Source organism: Balaenoptera ricei, chromosome X, assembly GCF_028023285.1.
Source record: "Balaenoptera ricei isolate mBalRic1 chromosome X, mBalRic1.hap2, whole genome shotgun sequence".
In the NCBI taxonomy this organism is placed as follows: Eukaryota; Metazoa; Chordata; class Mammalia; order Artiodactyla; family Balaenopteridae; genus Balaenoptera; species Balaenoptera ricei.
Window position 1 is genome coordinate 107,885,329 of NC_082660.1, and position 18,547 is coordinate 107,903,875.

The 18,547-nt window shown below is 38.8% G+C and overlaps 1 protein-coding gene across 3 annotated transcripts; it reads left to right on the top strand.

Annotated features, from left to right (window-relative positions):
* Positions 1–8,902: 8,902 nt before the first annotated feature.
* Positions 8,903–16,385, top strand: MCTS1 (MCTS1 re-initiation and release factor). 3 transcript variants are annotated; one of them, XM_059910979.1, is made up of 6 exons: positions 8,903–9,225; positions 10,421–10,573; positions 11,115–11,212; positions 13,473–13,606; positions 15,336–15,403; positions 16,165–16,385. In XM_059910979.1, the coding sequence occupies exons 1-6, from the start codon at positions 9,215–9,217 to the stop codon at positions 16,244–16,246; spliced, it is 546 nt and encodes a 181-aa protein (XP_059766962.1). In that variant the 5' UTR covers positions 8,903–9,214; the 3' UTR covers positions 16,247–16,385. The 3 variants fall into 3 exon arrangements, with proteins under 3 accessions (XP_059766962.1, XP_059766961.1, XP_059766963.1); XM_059910978.1 differs by lacking the exon at positions 8,903–9,225 and adding an exon at positions 9,233–9,849; XM_059910980.1 differs by lacking the exons at positions 8,903–9,225; positions 11,115–11,212 and adding exons at positions 9,233–9,849; positions 12,958–12,986.
* Positions 16,386–18,547: the final 2,162 nt, after the last annotated feature.

Genomic DNA, 18,547 nt, shown 5'->3' on the forward strand with positions numbered 1-18,547 from the left:
TTTCTCTAGGTGCGGCGAGTGGGGGCTACTCTTTGTTGTGGTGTGTGAGCTTCTCATTGCAGTGGCTTCTCTTGTTGCAGAGCACGGGCTGTAGGCACACGGGCTTCAGTACTTGTGGCTCGCAGGCTCTAGAGGACAGGCTCAGTAGTTATGGCGTACAGGCTTAATTGCTCCGCGGCATGTGGGATCTTCCCAGACCAGGGCTCGAACCCGTGTCCCCTGCACTGGCAGGCAGATTCTTAACCACTGCGCCACCAGGGAAGTCCCAAAGTCCCTACCTTCTTTTTTTTTAATTTATTTTATTTTAATTTATTTTATTTTTGGCTACATTGGGTCTTTGTTGCCATGTGTGGGCTTTTCTCTAGTTGCGGCTAGTGGGGGCTACTCTTCATTGTGGTGCGCAGGCTTCTCACTGCGGTGGCTTCTCATGTTGCGGAGCATGGGCTCTAGGCGTGCAGGCTTCAGTAGTTGTGGCATGCAGGCTCAATAGTTGTGGCTCACAGGCTCTAGAGCGCAGGCTCAGTAGTTGTGTCCAACAGGCTTAGTTGCTCCGTGGCATGTGGGATCTTCCCGGACCAGGGATCGAACCCGTGTCCCCTCCATTGGCAGGCGGATTCTTAACCACTGCACCACCAGGGAAGCCCCTACCTTCTTGAAGCTTACTATCCACTGGGGGAAATAGACAATCAACAACAAAAAAAATAAATAATTTTAACGTCAGGCAGTCCTGTCACTCAGGGTACTGGCAGAAAAGAGAGGTGCATTCAAACAGAAGGATTGATAAGCATTTAATGAAGGAGTATTTACAAAGTTGTAAACAATGTTAAGTGAAAGGACAAGAAATGATTCAGCAGCCACAGGTGGGAGGGGGATGAGAAGACATTACCATAGCTTGGCCCTGAGTCAAGCTGGAGAGAAGTATGGCAATAGGAGAGAGTCACCGGACAGGAGTGTCACAGCTGCTGGAAAATCGCAGCAGGGAGGGAGCTGGGGAATAAATGCTACAACTCCAGTCTCTCCCACCCTCCTGTCTCTTGAGGGTATCTCTCACAGGCAAAACCAAAGGGGAAACCAGAAGGCAAGGAAGCTATTATTTCAGATCATAAAGATCTGCTGCGGGGCACAGAGCAGGGTGGAAAGGGGGAGAGTGGATCCGGAGAGGCAAAGTGAGAATATTCAGCGCAGTAGTGATAAGTGCTATGGGGAAAAGTAAAGAAGAGTAAAAGAGAGAGGGTAAAATGGGGCACTATTTTAGATAGTGTTAGGATGATGTGGCATTTGAATAATGGCGTGAGTGAAGTGAAGGAGGGAGTCATGTGGATATCTAAGAGAAGCACATTCTAGGCAGACGGCAAAAGCGCCAAGGCCTTGAAGTGTTATTCACACAATGAAATATTATACAACAATCAAGATGAATGAACAACAGCAACATGCAAATATACATGGGTGAATCTTAGAAAAGTAAATATGGAGGGGGAAAAATTAGGTTCCCAAAGAGTACATACAGCATATAGCTGTATAAAGTTAAAATACATTATAATAAAAATTATACTTTTAAGAAAGATATATATATATCCATATATGTATGTAGGCACACATATCTATATATGTATGTGTATATATATGTATATATATCTATATATGTGTGTGTGCATATATATGTATGACATAAAATTGTATTAAATGGAGCACCACAAAATGATGAACACACGATTCAGGATAATGATTCTTTGCCAGGGGGTTGGGGGAGACAGAGGAATGAGATTAGGGCCATATGGTTAGATTTAGTTATTAGGTTCATGGATACTTATTACATTATTTAAAAAACTAACTAAAAATGAACCATACTTGTATTAATAAAGAGAATGTGCCATGAATCAAAGTTTATGATCAATTTAATTCTATTCATCCAAGAACCAATGGAAAAAAATAAGACTCTGAGAAGCAAGGGACCATGCTTGGCATGCTTGTGGAATAGCAGGAAAGCCAATGTGGCTGGAGCAGAGAAAGGGAGAGTAGTAGTAGATGAGGTGGAGGTGTGGATGGGGGCCAGATTGTGTAGAGCCTTCAGGGCAGGATGAGGACCTTGGATCTTATTATAACTGAGATGGGAAGCCACTGGGGGTTTTGCGCAAGGGAGTTACATGATCTGACTTACGTTTTAAAAGGTTCATCCTACCTGCTGTGTAAAAAATAGACTGCAAGGCAGCAGACGTAAGAGTGAAAGCAAGAAGCAGAATAAGTAAGAGACGAGTTTGGTAGTCAAGGTGACAGATGATAGTGAATTTGACTAGAGTCATAGTGTTGGAGGTATGTGAGAAGCGATCAGATTTTGGATATATTTTGAAAGTAAAGGTGATAGTATTTGATGATGGACTAAATGAAGGATGTAAGAGAAAGAGAGGGCTTCAGGGATTTTTGATCCAAGAAAATAGGTGGATTGGACTCCCATTTATTGAGATGAGGAAGATTGCATGTTGGGGAAGGGGCGGAAATCAAGAATTCTATTTTGGACATGTTTCATTTCCAGTGTCTATTATTCAAGTGGAGATGTCAACTTTGGATAGTTTGAAGTGTAGAGGAGATATCCAGACTGGAGATTTCAAATTGGAAGTTCATGGTATATAGATGGTATGGAAAGCTATGAAACTGGCTAAGGAGAATCAGGAGAGGGTGGTGTTAAAGAAGTCAAGGTACCAAAGTGTTTCAAGAAGGAGATCATGGTCAACTCAAATACTACTGAGAGTTTGAGTAAAATGAGAACTGAGTATGATTTTTGGTTTTGGCAAGGCGGAGGTCATTATTAACTGAACTGAGTAAAGGGATGGCGGGGGGGTGGTAGATGGCATTTTAAAATACTTATTTATTTATTTATTTTGGCTGCGCCGGGACTTAGCTGTGGCACGTTGGCTTTTCGTTGTGGCACGCAGGATCTTTACATGCATGCGGGGATCTAGTTCCCATACCAGGGATCAAACCCGGGCCCCCTGCATTGGGAGCGTGGAGTCTTACCCACTGGACCACCAGGGAAGTCCCTAGATGGCATTTTTAAAAGGAGGGTCTATGGCAATACCTTATTGAGAAGGTAACATTTGAGCAAAGGTCTGAAGGAGGTGAGGGAATTGGTCATGTGGAGATCTGGGGTAGTGCTTTCCAGGTAGAAGGACCAACCAGTGCAAAGATCCTAAGATGCGGTGTGTTGGAAAATAGCAAGGCGGTCAGTGTGACTGGAGAAGAGTAAGAAAAGGGAAGGAAGAGTAGTAGAAAATGAAATTGAAGAGGTAACAGGAACCTAGACAATTAAAGACCTTGTAAGCTATTGTACAGATATCGGTTTTACTCTAGTTGAGATGGAGAGCTGTTGGAGAGGTTTGAGCAGAGAAAAGACTTTACTTTGAATTTCACTTTTAATAGGAAAATCTGGCTTGTGTTGAAAATAGATTGTGGTGCGAGGCAGAGGTAAAAGACCAGTTTGGGGGCTATTGAAACAATCCAGGCAGTAGATAATGATGGCTTGAACCAGGATGGTAGCTGTGAAGGTCATGAGAAGTGGTTGAATTTTTGATATATTTTGAAGAATCAATAGGCCTTACCAATGACTTGGGGGTGGAGTGTGAGAGGAAGAGAGGAGTGAAGGAAATGCCTAAGATTTCAGGTCTGAGCACATGAAAGGATGGAGTTGTCAATAACTGACGACTGTGGGTAAAATAGGTTTGGGGACAGATGAGTGTGTGAGGGGACAGAATGGAGAGAGTCTAGAAGTACAGTTTTAGACATGTGTTTGAGATGCTGGTAGAAGTGGGTAGATGGGGTGGTGGGAGTCTGTGAAAGGTGTTGGGGGTTGAAGGAGAGAAATAGTCATCTAGGGGAGACTGAATGGCTTATGCTGAGCTGTCCAATACTTAGCCACTAGCCACATGTGACTACTGAGTACTTGAAATGTGGTTACTATGGCTAAGGAACTGGTTTTTCAAAGTCTATCTAATTTAATTATTTAAATGTAAACATAAGTAGCCACATGTGCTAATGGCTACCGTTTTGGTGAGCACAGATTATAGAATATTTCCATCATTGCAGAGAGTTCTATTGGACAGCACTAGTCTAAGAATATATACTATAATTGCCAGGCAGCATTAAGGGCCCACTTGAGATTAGTGATCATGAATTTAAAATGAAGCTGGTTAGCATGGTTGTGTGTTTTTTGTTTTTTTGGTTTTTTTAAAATTTAATTATTTTTGGTTGCATTGGGTCTTCGTTGCTGCACGGTGTGCGGGCTTCTCACTGCGGTGGCTTCTAGTTGTGGCACGTGGGATCAGTAGTTGCGGTGCACAGGCTTAGTTGCTCCGTGGCATGTGGGATCTTCCCGGACCAGGGCTTGAACCCGTGTCCCCTGCATTGGCAGGTGGATTCTTAACCACTGCGCCACCAGGGAAGCCCTGTGTGTGTTTTTTTAAAAAATTTTTAATTGAAGTATAGTTGATTTAGAATGTTGTGTTAGTTTCTGGTGTATAGCAAAGTGACTTTATATATATATATATATATATATATATATATATATATTTTTTTTTTTTTTTTCCAGATTCTGGTACTTCATAGCTTGGTAATCTTGGGCAAGCTACTTTACCTCTTTTTTCCTCAGTTTTCTCATCTATAAAATGGAAATAATAATAGTATCTACTTCATAAAGTCACTCGGAGAATTAAATAAGTTAATACATGAAAGCACTCACAACAGTGCCTGACATAGCATAAGTAGTCAGTAGATGCTAGCTATGATTATGGTCATTATACTTCCGTGTTGTTTGAATGTTATACGATGCGGGTGTATTCACGTATTTCTGTTGAAAGAGCTGAGAGGAAGGAGCCAGTAGAGAGGGAGAGGTTGAAGGTATAGGACAGAGGCAATGACAGCTTGAGTAAGGTTACTGAGGACCTGTACATGAAAGGGATCTGGAAGACAGATGGAGGAATTAGACCTAGCTTGGAAGAGGGCTCTCTCTCATTTTAACAGTAGAAGGATGGCTCTGAATATATTCCTAGTTTGGCAGTAGTAGGTAGTAGGAAGTTGGTTTCCCACATGGAGACATCTATCTTATCTTTAAGAGGTGAGTTATTTGGTAGATTGAAGGGGCTGTTGAGGTGTTGGAGTTTTGAGGAAAATGGGCAAGCTTTGAAAGAATCACTGGGGAGAATGAGAGAGTGACCTGAAAACATGAAAGGATTTCCCCAGGAATATTGAAGGTCCACTTGAGGCTGGTGACTACGAATTCAGGGTGGTACCTGTTTATTTAACTGTGATTTTTCTCTTGCAGTGTTTAACGACTCTAGGGTGGAGAGGAAAGGCTGTGAACCAGGATCTTCAATGAATGAGCAGAGTACAGCAAATAGGAAGTCGAGGTGTAACCAGATAGTATGAAACTTAGAGGAAGAAGAATCAGGGATTTGTTTTTTTTTACCTGAGGGTGAAGGAGGAATTGTCTAGAAGTTGTAGTGTGGCTGGAAGAGGGCATCACATCACCTCCTGACTCCCTAGTACATGCAGCATCTTGGTGTAAATCACTTTCACTTGAAAGGGCTGTAAGGGAAGCTCCAATCTCATGGGAAAGCCAGGAATATCAGTGGACATTCAGGGATAAGTTGGAGGATGGGTAGGAGAGTTTGTTAATCATGGAATTGTGTTCCAGGGAGGCGTAGCAGAAGCACCTGGAAATTAAGGTAGAAATGAGAGGTCAGGTGGCAGGAGAAGAAGCACAGAGGAATATGAGAATGAGATTAGAAGAGAGGAATAACAACGACAACAATAGTAATTTAATAATAACAATACTAATAATTTAACAATGCTTTGCCTGTATTCTCTCATTTAATCCTCATAACAACCTCATAAAGTAGAGCCTTTATTTTTCAGATGAGAAGACAGGCACACGAGTTTAAGTGACTTGCCCAAGGTCACATAATAATAGATTGAACTGGGTGCTTACATATTGGGCGATGACAAAAGAAAATAGGGATGTGAGTGAGGCACAGTGAGTTCGGCTTATCATAAATTTGTTAAGATGGTTACTTCTGACAGTCTTTTGATAAATAGGGGTCTCTCAGCTTTCTCCAAATTTAGCTGTATTTGGGACTAGAGGTGGATGATGCTGTTTGGTTGGTGTTCCTTATATTGCTCTGTATGGAAGGATCCAGGCCGTGGCCAATGCATTTTCTCACCTGTGCTCTGCACAGTGATTGGTGGTGGGGGTAGTGGTGTGATTCTTAGGTATGTCTTGACCTTGTGGGGGATACAAAGTCAGGCTGCAGGTGGCTCTGAAGTATAAGGCTGCGGGGCGGTTTGTGGGAAAATGACCTTAATGGAAGACTTCACAGGCTGTAGATTCTGAGAGATGAGAGACCCAGTAGGGGTCTGGCAGTGGCCCAATTCTTTCTTGCAGTGAAAGCACCTCCTCCAGTGTTCAAAGCTATGGCCCACCTCCTAAAGAAACCATTTTTTACTGGACACTCTGAAGGGTTTTGGTGCCATGCTTATTGCTCAAGGAAGCTTATGAAGAAGAAAAGGAGGCCTTACTGTAAACTTCCTTGGGCAGCATTTTAGACTCTTATGTCAAGATGATCCTATAAAATTGTTTCAAAATTCTAAGACAGCAAATACAATCATTAAATGTTTAATGCTTATTATAACTAGGTTACTTATTTTAGTAAACTGTATGCTAGACTTGGGTTTTCTGTGTCCTGTGCTGCATGTACATTGATGTCTCTTGTAAAATAAATGGCACAGAACATCTATGCATGAATTCTAGTATAGACAGCATATATGTCTAAAACATAAAGGTCCTTTATAACTATTGCATGAATAAATGAAGTTCATTATTTCAATTTTGGAAGAGGTTTATTTTGAGGTATTTCTTCTTTTATGACATATTGTTTGTTGTAGCAGTGATTTATTTGAAGATGAGTTCTGTCAGGAGTAAACCTCCAATTATAACCTTGGAAAAATGATCCTGTTTACAACACAAAACCAGAAACACATTACAGTGAAAAGTGGGTCCTGCTTATGTATCTGTGTAGATGGGTTATGAATAAAGGTATTCATGTACACATACAGAACTAAATATCTCCCTAGTTAATACTAATGACCTAACTTGGCATTTGTCATAATTCAGATTCAGTTTCTGTGATTATCAGAGTGTATGAAAGTGGATTAAAATATGTATGCACATGTAGCTATATATCTATTCCATGCATGTGGGATTTGTCATAATTTAGAGTATGTATAAATTTTATTTTTATTTTTTAAAACCTTATTATTATTATTTTTGGCCGCCCCATGCGGCATGCGGGGTCTTAGTTCCCCCACCGGGGATTGTGCTGGCACCCCCTGCAGTGGAAGCGAGGAGTCTTAACCACTGGACCAACAGGGAAGTCCTTATGTATAATTTTTATAGAATTAAAAGTTAGCTGTTATTTCTAGCACTGCAAATACTCAGCATAATACTTTTTAATAAGTCTAAAATTAGTAGGTTCAAGAAATTAGGAAGTTCAAGAAACTAGGAAGTCCATCTAGGTATTATTAATTTTGGAGTTCATCAAGTTAAATTTTATTTACTAGTGGAATACATTGCTATTACTAAGGTGTTATGTTTAGATTGAATACAAAATATTTATTTTCTCCTACCTCCAACCGCTTAATTATAACTGTCTATAGTTGTTATAATATATTTACTGTTACATGGCAGGCTTCCAGGGCGATGTGAGTTGCCAGTAGAGGAAAGTTCTCCTGTTTTGTAAGAAGCCTAACAGTGTAGCACTAACCACAGCTTGGGGTCTGGGCTTCAGTTTTGTATGTTCATAAACAATATTTAAATGTCACAGAGTTGATTGATGCTGGGAATGCGGATTCACGCTAAGGACGTTCTTAAGAGATTGATGTATAAACCAGAATGCCAATTTATTAATTTACAAAGACAATTGTTCATGCGGATATGATTTGAAAATAGCCCTTTCCGGGCAGATCTTCATGGGAAGCTAAATTATAACCAGAAGATTGTTGCTACCATAGAATCAAGGCAAGGTGAGTTAGCAGTACAATTCAAACACATAATACCATTTGCTGTCATTGCCAAGCGCCCATCTCCCCAATATAGAGTATTTGCTCCCTGGAGGGACTGGTGTATTTGTTTTACAGATCAGTGCACACCCATCCCACCGCCTGGGTAGTGCCTGTTTAGGTTTTGCATTTTTCTATGCTTTCTTTGCTGATCAAAACCCTTGATTTGCTCTTTTTTAAAATCACGTAAGTAAAACGTGTTTCTTTAGCTGTTAACTCTTCAATCGGATTAGTCTAGTATCGATCGGCTACAGGCCATTCTATCATTCAAGGAAGGTACCTCTTTATATTTATAGCTCAACTTATAGCCATGGGGGTGAGGCAGGGGACAGCAACCTAGTGAGTAATTCTTTGGGGGCACCTCACTGTGGCCAGTGAATATGGTGGCCAGATTAAAATACAGGACGCCCAATTCAATTCAGATAGCACGTACTTTTTTTTTTTTTTTTAGTATAAGTATGTCCCAAATATTGGATGAGGTATAGTTATACTAAAAAAAGTATTCATTGTTTTTCTGAAATCCAAATGTCCTGCACAGGGCGTCCTATATTTTTATTTGCTAAATTTGGCAAGCCCACGAGTACATAAACATGATGTCAAGAGGCTTGCTTGGCTTCAAGCTGGTCGGTAAGCACGAATCCATTCGGTTGTCTCAGGGAACAAAAACCATTCCCACTAAAAAAATAACTGTAGGTAGCAATGAAACACGGAAGAATTTTGACCCTTTGAGGAACCCGTAGTGACGCAACGGCCTTAAATACTGCCTTGATTGATTGCCCCGCCCCCTCCATCTTCTCTTCCTGCTCTTAGAATGATTGCTCTATCTCTTCTTCCTTCTCAAGTCCCGCCCTTTCAGCTACCCGCTCTGGATAGGGATCGGTAAACCAAAAAGGGCCGGCAAAAGAGCCGACGTGTTTTGAGGAGCGGAAGTAGTCAAATTTCTCTGAGAACCGTAAAGTGCGGCTGGCTGTCTCCCTTTCCGGATAACGACAACAGCTCCGACTGTCAGTGCCGGCCTTCCTCGTGTAAGGGGATCTGCCGGACCCTTGCTAATTCAATTTTTTTCCCCATTCCAGGCCCTTCCCTATCGTCGCCCCCTTCACCTTGGATCATGTTCAAGAAGTAAGGACATGCTGTGGCCTCCGTCGGCTGCTCACAAAGGTGGTGGGGGTGGGGGTGGGGAAGAGGGCGAGAGCAAAGATTCTCTTTCTCTCTCCCCCGCCCCTGCCATCCTTACTCCCTAAGGTCTTCTATAGTACTATTCTCTCAACTCGCAACTTGCAACACTTCTTTAAGCTTTTCGTCCCTAATCCTCAGTTGGGTTTGGGTCCTCCCAACCTCATTTTCTTTCTCCTTACCTCTCTCTCTCTTTTGCCCCCTTTCCTAGTCCTATCTCCGTTCTTAGGGTTCTACCAATCACATCCTTGCACTGTGATTTAGGGACATATCCTGTTTAGCAGAGAGGAGAGCCCTTCACTCACTGCCTTGTGGTTACTAGTTATGAACTGAATAAGGGAAGGCTTGACTTCCTGGGTCATGGGAGTGAAGGAGTCTGGGTGACAGGAAGCTAGCGGACTGTGATACCTATTGCCTAGCTGCCAGATGAACCTTGTCTTGAAAATAGCGTGATTGCCCCATAGGCTATTCAGTGTGAGGAAGACAAAAATTCTTTGGAACCTACCTAGTGGGTTTGCCTTCCAGATTTGGTAGACGCAAAAAGCAAAGGGGGATCATGGGCAAAGGAAGGTGGGTTTTGTGCATGACATTTGGAGCAAAAATAAATAGGGATGTTAAATACCGTCGTCATCATCACTTAAAAAAAAATCTCATCAGATTACATAGCCTAGGAGGGGCCGATTTTCAATGTTATATTTGGGTTGGTCTTTTGTATCTCAACGCTTGAGGGTATTTTCATTTTGTTTTGTTTTGCTTTTGTTTTTTTACACAGGTTTTGTTATAGGTGGGAATCTGTTTCTTCCTGGGTAGAGTTGAGTAAGATTTTCCAGGAGAGGCATTTGTGTAGCTAATTACAGATTATAATGTGGAATATGCCTCATATCCTTCCCCCCTCGCCCCCCCCGCCCAGCTAATTGTGACTTTATGACAGTTTATTTTAATATTGTATTAAGACTTTGGTTTTGTCCTGGACACAATAAAAGGGAAATGGTATTTTAAAAAACAATTTATTTCATAATTATTTTAGACGTCTAAATATTTGCTTGGAAATAGATGACTAATTAAAACAATACCTTTGGCTATTCTGATATGTCTTCTTGGAAATGCCTTTTTTTTTTTCCTTGCAAAAATCACTTGGCAGATTTGATGAAAAAGAAAATGTGTCCAACTGCATCCAGTTGAAAACCTCAGTTATAAAGGGTATTAAGAACCAGTTGTTAGAACAATTTCCAGGTATTGAACCATGGCTTAATCAAATCATGCCTAAGAAAGATCCTGTCAAAATAGTGCGATGGTAAGTCTTTATTTTTTTCTATGTAAAGCTCAGAGAAGCTGAATATTGTATGATTAGATTGCACTCATAATAAATGTAATTATCTTCACATTAACTATTTATCTACTCTAAATGAGTAACTCTAAAACATCAATATTTGTATTTTCAAGTGTTTTTCTATGTTTGTGAAAAATGTGGCTTTGTGTACTGATTGTTTTATTAAAGAGTTAATTAAATGTTTTTATTCAGAGTTGGATTTATTTCAGTTTGTGCTTTAGAGATTTGTTTTATTAATTATCTAAAAAGGAAATTAAAATAATAAAATGTGAAATAAAATTGTAGCAGGTCATATCTTTCTTTTTTCTCTACTGGACTGGTATGAATTAAAAAAAAAATGTTTTGTGTTTTTTTTGGCCTGGATCTTTATTGAAATTTTTTTAAAAAAGCTTACTGTATCTCTGTATGTGCATGCTTCATATTATACATTATTTAAAGGATGTTTGGCATATTCATTTTTGAAAGAAAATATCTAACTTGGTACTTTGTGACATTTGTCTTACAGCCATGAACATATAGAGATCCTTACAGTAAATGGAGAGTTACTATTTTTTAGACAAAGAGAAGGGCCTTTTTATCCAACCCTAAGATTACTTCACAAATGTAAGTCTTGTTAGAAAATATGTATTTGGGCATATGGAAAGACGCAAAAGGAGTTGAAAGTGACTTCTGGTAGTTAACTTATTAGTACTAGGTTATATGGAATATAAAACTAAAAAGATTTCCCCCCTCCCCATCTTGTGGTAAATCTGAAAAATGCAAATTCTCTCATTATGCATTCCAGAAAGCCCAAGAAAGAGCATTCATTCATTCATTACTTAATTCAAAAAGTATTTTTTAAACTTAACTCTGTGTCAGGCACTGAGTTAGGTACTGAGAATGTGATCGGAAGCAAAGATAGACATGGTCCCTGTCCCTAGGAAGCTAACAGTCTAGTTGGGAGAATAAACGACAATTAGATAATTACACAAATATATATTTACAAACTGTAATAAGTGCTGTGAGCATTTTCTTTTACATTTGTATCTAGGTTTGCCTCATAGAGGTAATTCTGTATAAGGGAAAGCATGGAGTCCCAGTTATTGTTATTTGAGTGCCAAGGTCAGGTGTTAAGGAACAAAATAATGTTTATTATGTACCCACATTTGCATGTTGTTAGATTGATTACATTACAAAAGAAAACCCAAAGGAAGATGCTATCCCAGTGTACAAGAGTTTTTGAACTGCAAAGTAAAATTTCTGCTTTTCAAGCCAGTATGTGTCTGGCATGTGTGCTTATTTATGGTGAAGCACTGTGTCTGAAATGTCAAATGGTAGAGGAAAAAAATGTGTGTGTATAAATAGAAAGAGATAAAGCAAATATAGCAAAGTGCTAATGAACGATTGTTGAAACTAAGTGGATGGTGTCCAGGTGCTCATTGAACTATTCTTCCAGTTTTTCTATATGTTAAGTAAGCATTTTCACAATAAGCTGGAAGAAAAAGATGTTCCTGTTTAATAATATTTTGCTGGGAACCAACCTTTTAGAACATCTTAAAGTTATTCTTGTGCAAGAAGCAGGATGATATGGTGGTTAAAAGTGTGAACTTGGAGTTAGGCAGGTCTGGGCTCAATTCCCAGTGCATGTCACTTTTGTCAAGTCACTTAAGCTTCGTTTCCTTATCTTTAAAAGTGGACACAATTGTATGTTACATCTCCCAGGGTTGTGAGGATTAAATAAGATAGTAACACACGTGTACTGCACCTAACACAATGCCTGGAACATAGTAAGTGCTCAATATATAATAGCCATTATTATGATGTATAACCATGGTTAGTATATCAGTGTACTTCCATCCCATTATTTCCTGTATTTTGTGTGTGTCTGTGTGTTATGTGTAAATGCATATTTTTTTCCTTTTTAAATTGGGCTCTCTGTTACATAGTTTTTGCTTTTTAATTAATAGACTTTCTTTTTTAGAGCAGTTTTAGATTTACAGAAAAAATGAACAAAGTACAGAGAGTTCCCATATACTTCCTTCCCACCCTTCTTTTCTTATTAATATCCTGCATTGGCGTGCTTCATTTGTTACAATCGATGAACCAATATTGATATTAATGAAAGTCCATAGTTTACATTAGGGTTCATTCTTTGTGTTGTACATTCTGTGGTTTTTGTCAATTGCATATGTCGTGTATCCACTGTTACAGTATCTTACAGAATAGTTTCACTACCCCAAAAATTCCCTGTGCTCTACCTATTCATCCTTCCCACCTCCCCCTCTTTTCCAACCCCTAGCAACCACTGGTCTTTCTGGCAGTTTTTATTCTGCTTTTTTCACTTATCATATATTTTGAATATTTCCCAGGGTATTCTCCAAAAACATGGTCCTGTTATGTAAGTATTATAGACATACTTTAAGTCATTTATCTCTTATTTTATTGCTGGACATTTAGGTTGATTCCAGTTTATTTCTAATATAAATATTAGTGCTATAATGAATATCTTTCTACCTAAATATATTGTACATCTCTCATTTTTTTCTTAGGATAAAGTCCTAGAAGTAGAATTACTGAGTCAGAGTTTGAACCTTTTCGAGGCTGTTGATACATGTTGCCAAGTAGTCCTAAAGAAAGCTTGTACCCATTTATAAGTCTTCTAGCAGTATATGGGAATGCCAGTTTTCCTACACTCTTGCTAGCACTGGGAAATACTTTTCTTAAAAATATATACCAATTTGATAAGTGAAGGAGGGTGTTTCAGTTTTATTTTGCATGTGTCACAGAGTACTGTAATTTGGGGAAATATTTGTTCATGTCCTTTGCCTTTTTCTGTTGAGTCATTAGTCTTACTAATTTATGTAATGTATTTCTTTTCTTCTAGATCCTTTTATCCTGCCACACCAGCAGGTTGATAAAGGAGCCATCAAATTTGTACTCAGTGGAGCAAATATCATGTGTCCAGGCTTAACTTCTCCTGGAGCTAAACTTTACCCTGCTGCAGTAGATATGATTGTTGTATCCTTCCCAGGCTCTAACTGTTGAAAAATGTGTTCATTGTATTCTTGTTATTACTGAAAGATCTGTCATCCCAGAGAACATTAGATGTACTTTTTTGGAGGTTACTCTTACTGTTATCTCATGCCTTTCTGGCTACATTTGAAGATGTGGGAAGCAACATTATTTCTTGAGACTAAATTATGTCCCATCTTAGAGGTTAAATGAGAACAAGTAACAAAAGAGTCCCAGCTGCATTTCAGGTCAGTTAGGGACCACTGTTATCAGACTCAGGACACAGTATAAAACTCTTAATTATTAATAGAGAGGTTGTATATGATATGATTGGATCACTTATTTGGACATCATCTTGCTACTTTTATGTTTGAATTACCCCAGATACCCTGGAGTAAAAGCACTCAAAAGGGAAAAGAACTTAAGCACCAGGTGGAGTGTTAGAAGTGAGTAGTGGGAACCATTGGCAATCCCAGTGGTTTTATTTTAAAGTTCCAATGAACTTTTATTCTAAAGTTCATTTTTAAGTTGGTTGTTTGGGCCTCAGAACACGTTTTCTCAAAGAGAAACGATAAAGTCCCAGATAGTCCTTAAGAATCTATTCAACTCATGATGTAGCTGAATAATTCTGCATTATTTCCATTTCTACAGTGCTGTTTCAGCTATATTCCAGATTAGTTTTTTGTCACCTAGTCTGGACAGGAGGACATCTTCTCCTTTGTCATAGATAAAGTGGCCATTTGCCTCAGGTTGAGAAAAGGAACCATACTTGGTGGGAATGGGGAAATCACTGGAGCGGAAAGGCCATTGGAGTGGGTTTAAGAGTGTGTCCTGTGCTCAAAAGGAGGATGTTCTCTCTTGTGGCAGTTATATCTAAGGGGTAGTATAAGTTGTATCAATATATTTATATCTTAGGAACAGCTTGTGTTGATATAGATACTGGTCACATAATAGGGGATCACATATTTTTGGAACATTGAATGAATGAATGACTTGAAAATCAATGGAGAAAAGTATTCTGTGAGGACAGGTTACCCTTTTATGTTTATGATTTTTCTGTTTTTAAAGTTTATAGTTCTGGGGTTTCCCCTAAATGGAAAATTTTCCTAGTACTTAGCCTTTACTTTTAAAATAATTTTTATTTTGAAATAATTATAGACTTTTGGAAAGTTGCAAAACTAGTACAGAGAGGGGCTGTGTACCCTTGAACCTTTACTTTTTAAAATATGTACTGCAGTGTTTAACATTCTAGACGCTTCAAATGATAACCAAGAACATTCTGGTTGTTCTGGATAGATTGCAACTTACGTTGGGCTCTTAAAGATTGATTGGGGATATAATTATTGTTTTAATGTGTTCTTTATATAAAACCACCATTTAGTGATTAAAGCACTAGAACAATTGATATTTATTTCCATTTTTAATATTTATATGCAAGAATTTTGTCTCCTTTTTTGCATGACTTCTTTTTCTTCTCCTCCTTCTTTTGTTGGCATTGGGTTATGGTATTATTAACATTTGACTTAAAAACAGAGAATGATTATTAGATTCATTCATTTAGCATGTATTGAGTATTTGCAATCTGCCCATAAATTTTGCTAGGTCACTGCCCTCAAGGAGTTAATGGACTAGGCGAAGATGCAAGTTGGATTCACAGTGGCTTAAGTAGTAATGTGACACCCCCTCTCCAAGGCATTTTGATAGATAAATAGTTTTCTTAGCTGTGTGTTTTCAGGCAATCATGGCAGAAGGAAAACAGCATGCTCTGTGTGTTGGAGTCATGAAGATGTCTGCAGAAGATATGTAAGTCTCCTGTTAGACCTCCTTAGCTTTTAAGATATAGGTAACCTATGCAGGAAGAATCAGAATTACAGGCGAAATTTGCTCTCATTCATACCACATCTTATAAATATTTAAGCACAGAAGCCTCATTTCTGATTTTTCCTAGCACTTAGGAAGCCATTGAAACCTATTTTGTCTCTGGGATTGCATTCTTCCTTTAGCATTCTGAAAAGAACCTGTGTGCCAACACAGCTGTATTATATGTATGTGTGTGGTATTTTAGGAACTTTTTTTATTTAGTATGATGTAGATTAGGTGTGGGGAAAGATATTTTGCTGCTAGTTTTTAAAAACAGTGACATAACTTAGTACCACACAGTATTTATCTTATATTTTAACATGGTGGTATAAAATATTAAGGAAATATTAAAGATATATTATCAAAATATAGTCAATATACTTAAAAATGTTGGAACTCATGACCAAAATATTCCTATTAATTTTGTTTCAGGGTTAATTATAACACTGATGTTCTCCTGGTTTGGTGACGTCATTACTCTGTTTCTGTGGACCCACTAGTTTGATTGCTAAAATCGCTTTAAGACATGAACTGCAGCAGAGTAATGTAGTTTAATGTAGATGATAATGTTAGTGTAATATAAATAAATTCCCTACATGTGGCTCAATAATTGCAAAATAGCAATGCACTCTGAATTATATTTACCATGAGTAAGCCTATAAAAATACTTAACAATATGTTTATGTACTTTATTCCTTCTGCAGTGAGAAAGTCAACAAAGGAATTGGCATTGAAAATATCCATTATTTAAATGATGGGCTGTGGCATATGAAGACATATAAATGAGCCTCAGAAGGAATGCACTTGGGCTAAAAATGGATATTGTGTTGTATCTGTGTTTGTGTCTGTGTGACAACATGAAGACAATACCTCTGTGGTTATGCTGAATAAATTCAACAGATGCTAAAATTGTTAGCTCCAAAAATTATTTTAATTTTTCTTAAACTCAAGTTAAATTTGGGTTACAAACTTGGACATTAAAAGGTATCTGGTAAGTAACCAAACTCAGACAACTTAATGTCCTTTTTCAGGCTGATGATGTAAGATGAAGGGCAAGACTTGGTAAATGAACTTGCTAGTATATGGTTGACCCCCCCCCCCAGAGAATCTGACTACTTAATGGGGCTGGAAGCTAGACTGGGATTTTTTTTTAAAATTTATTTATTATTTATTTATTATTTATTTTTGGCTGTGTTGGGTCTTCGTTTCTGTGCGAGGGCTTTCTCCAGTTGTGGCAAGTGGGGGCCACTCTTCATCGCGGTGCGCGGGCCTCTCACTGTCGCGGCCTCTCTTGTTGCAGAGCACAGGCTCCAGACGCGCAGGCTCAGTAGTTGTGGCTCACGGGCCTAGTTGCTCCGTGGCATGTGGGATCTTCCCAGACCAGGGCTCGAACCCGTGTCCCCTGCATTGGCAGGCAGATTGTCAACCACTGCGCCACCAGGGAAGCCCTAGACTGGGATTTTTATCCCATTACCCCAGGGCACCTAGAAGTGCCCCTTCTCTTTTGTGTGTGTTTTTTGTTTGTTTGCTGTTGCTGTTTTTAAACTTTTCATTATGGAAAATTCTGAGCGTATAGAAAAGTATGGGTAGCATAGTATAATGGACCTTTTCTGTATCCATCACCCAGCTTCAATTCGTGGCCAATATTATTTCATCTCTATCTCACTCATCCCACCCCACTCTCTGATTATTTTGAATCAAATCTCAGATATATCATTTCATCCACAGTTTCTTTAATATGTGTCTTTAAAAGATGTATTTTTTTTAAAAAACCCCATAATATCATTATCACACCTAAAAAATTTAGCTATTTCTTTTTTTTAAAAAAAAATATATTTATTTTTTATTTTTGGCTGCGTTGGGTCTTAGTTGTGGCACACGGGATCTTCGTTGTGGCACGTGGGCTTCTCTCTAGTTGTGGCTTGCGTGCTCAGTAGTTGCGGCATGCGGGCTTAGTTGCTCCACGGCATGTGGGATCTTAGTTCCCGACCAGGGATCGAACCCATGTTCTGCATTGGAAGGCAGATTCTTAACCACTGGACCACCAGGGAAGTCCCAGCTATTTCTTAATAAGGTCAAATACCTGAACTGTGTTCAATTATGTGACAGATGGACCCAATTGTTTCTCTTTTTATTTTTTTAACCATTGGTTTGCTTGAAATTGGTATCCGACAAGGTCCATATATTGCATTTGGTTGTTATTTGTCTGTTTTAATCTCTAAGTTCCCCCTCCGTTTTCCCTTTAAATTAATTATGTAAGAAATCTAGTTGTTTTGTCATATAGCGTTTCTTCCCACATTCTGGATTTTGTTGATTGTATCACTGTAAAGTAATTTAACTTGTTTTTATACTCCCTCTATAGCCTGTAAACAGATCGGCTTGATCAGATTCCGGTTCAATCTATTTAATGCCCTCTCTTGAATCATACTACACAGATGCCCAGAACTTCCAGATTTGAGTCCCCACTGTATTCCCCAAAGAATGTGTATCTCCTATCATAAGTGGCATATGAAGACCATGGACCTACTTCAGTAAGAACAGTAAGCTGTTTTGAGAATTAAACAGCAGTTATGAATTTATACAGTGATAACAGGACTTTCTTCCTAATAATATTGCTGTTATATTGGGTTGGCCAAAAAGTTTGTTTGGAAAAAAGTTTGTTGTTACAGAAAAACCCGAATGAACTTTTTGGCCAACCCAATACTGTGTTTCAGCCATCTTCATTTGGTTGTTTACAAATATATGACATGTGATTTTATTTTTGAGATGGATACAGACATTTACAAGATTGTGGTGACCTGTGTTACGGTTAGAAGTTGGTGAGAAAGGTGAGGGTGGATAGTAAAAAGAGAGACACCATTTGGCTGGCTGTTGCAGCTGGGCCTCCCAAGATATAACATGGGTGAAGGGTATAGATCCAGGGTCTGACTCAGATTGACAAACTATTTTCCAGTAACAAAACCTATAAGACTTGGAGATTCCCACGTTAGAATGTAAATGTATTAATTTATAGTGATAAGTCTGCTTAGGGTAAACAATTAGTAAACAGGAAGTTTCTTGGTGAAGATGGATAAGAGTAAAGGAAGG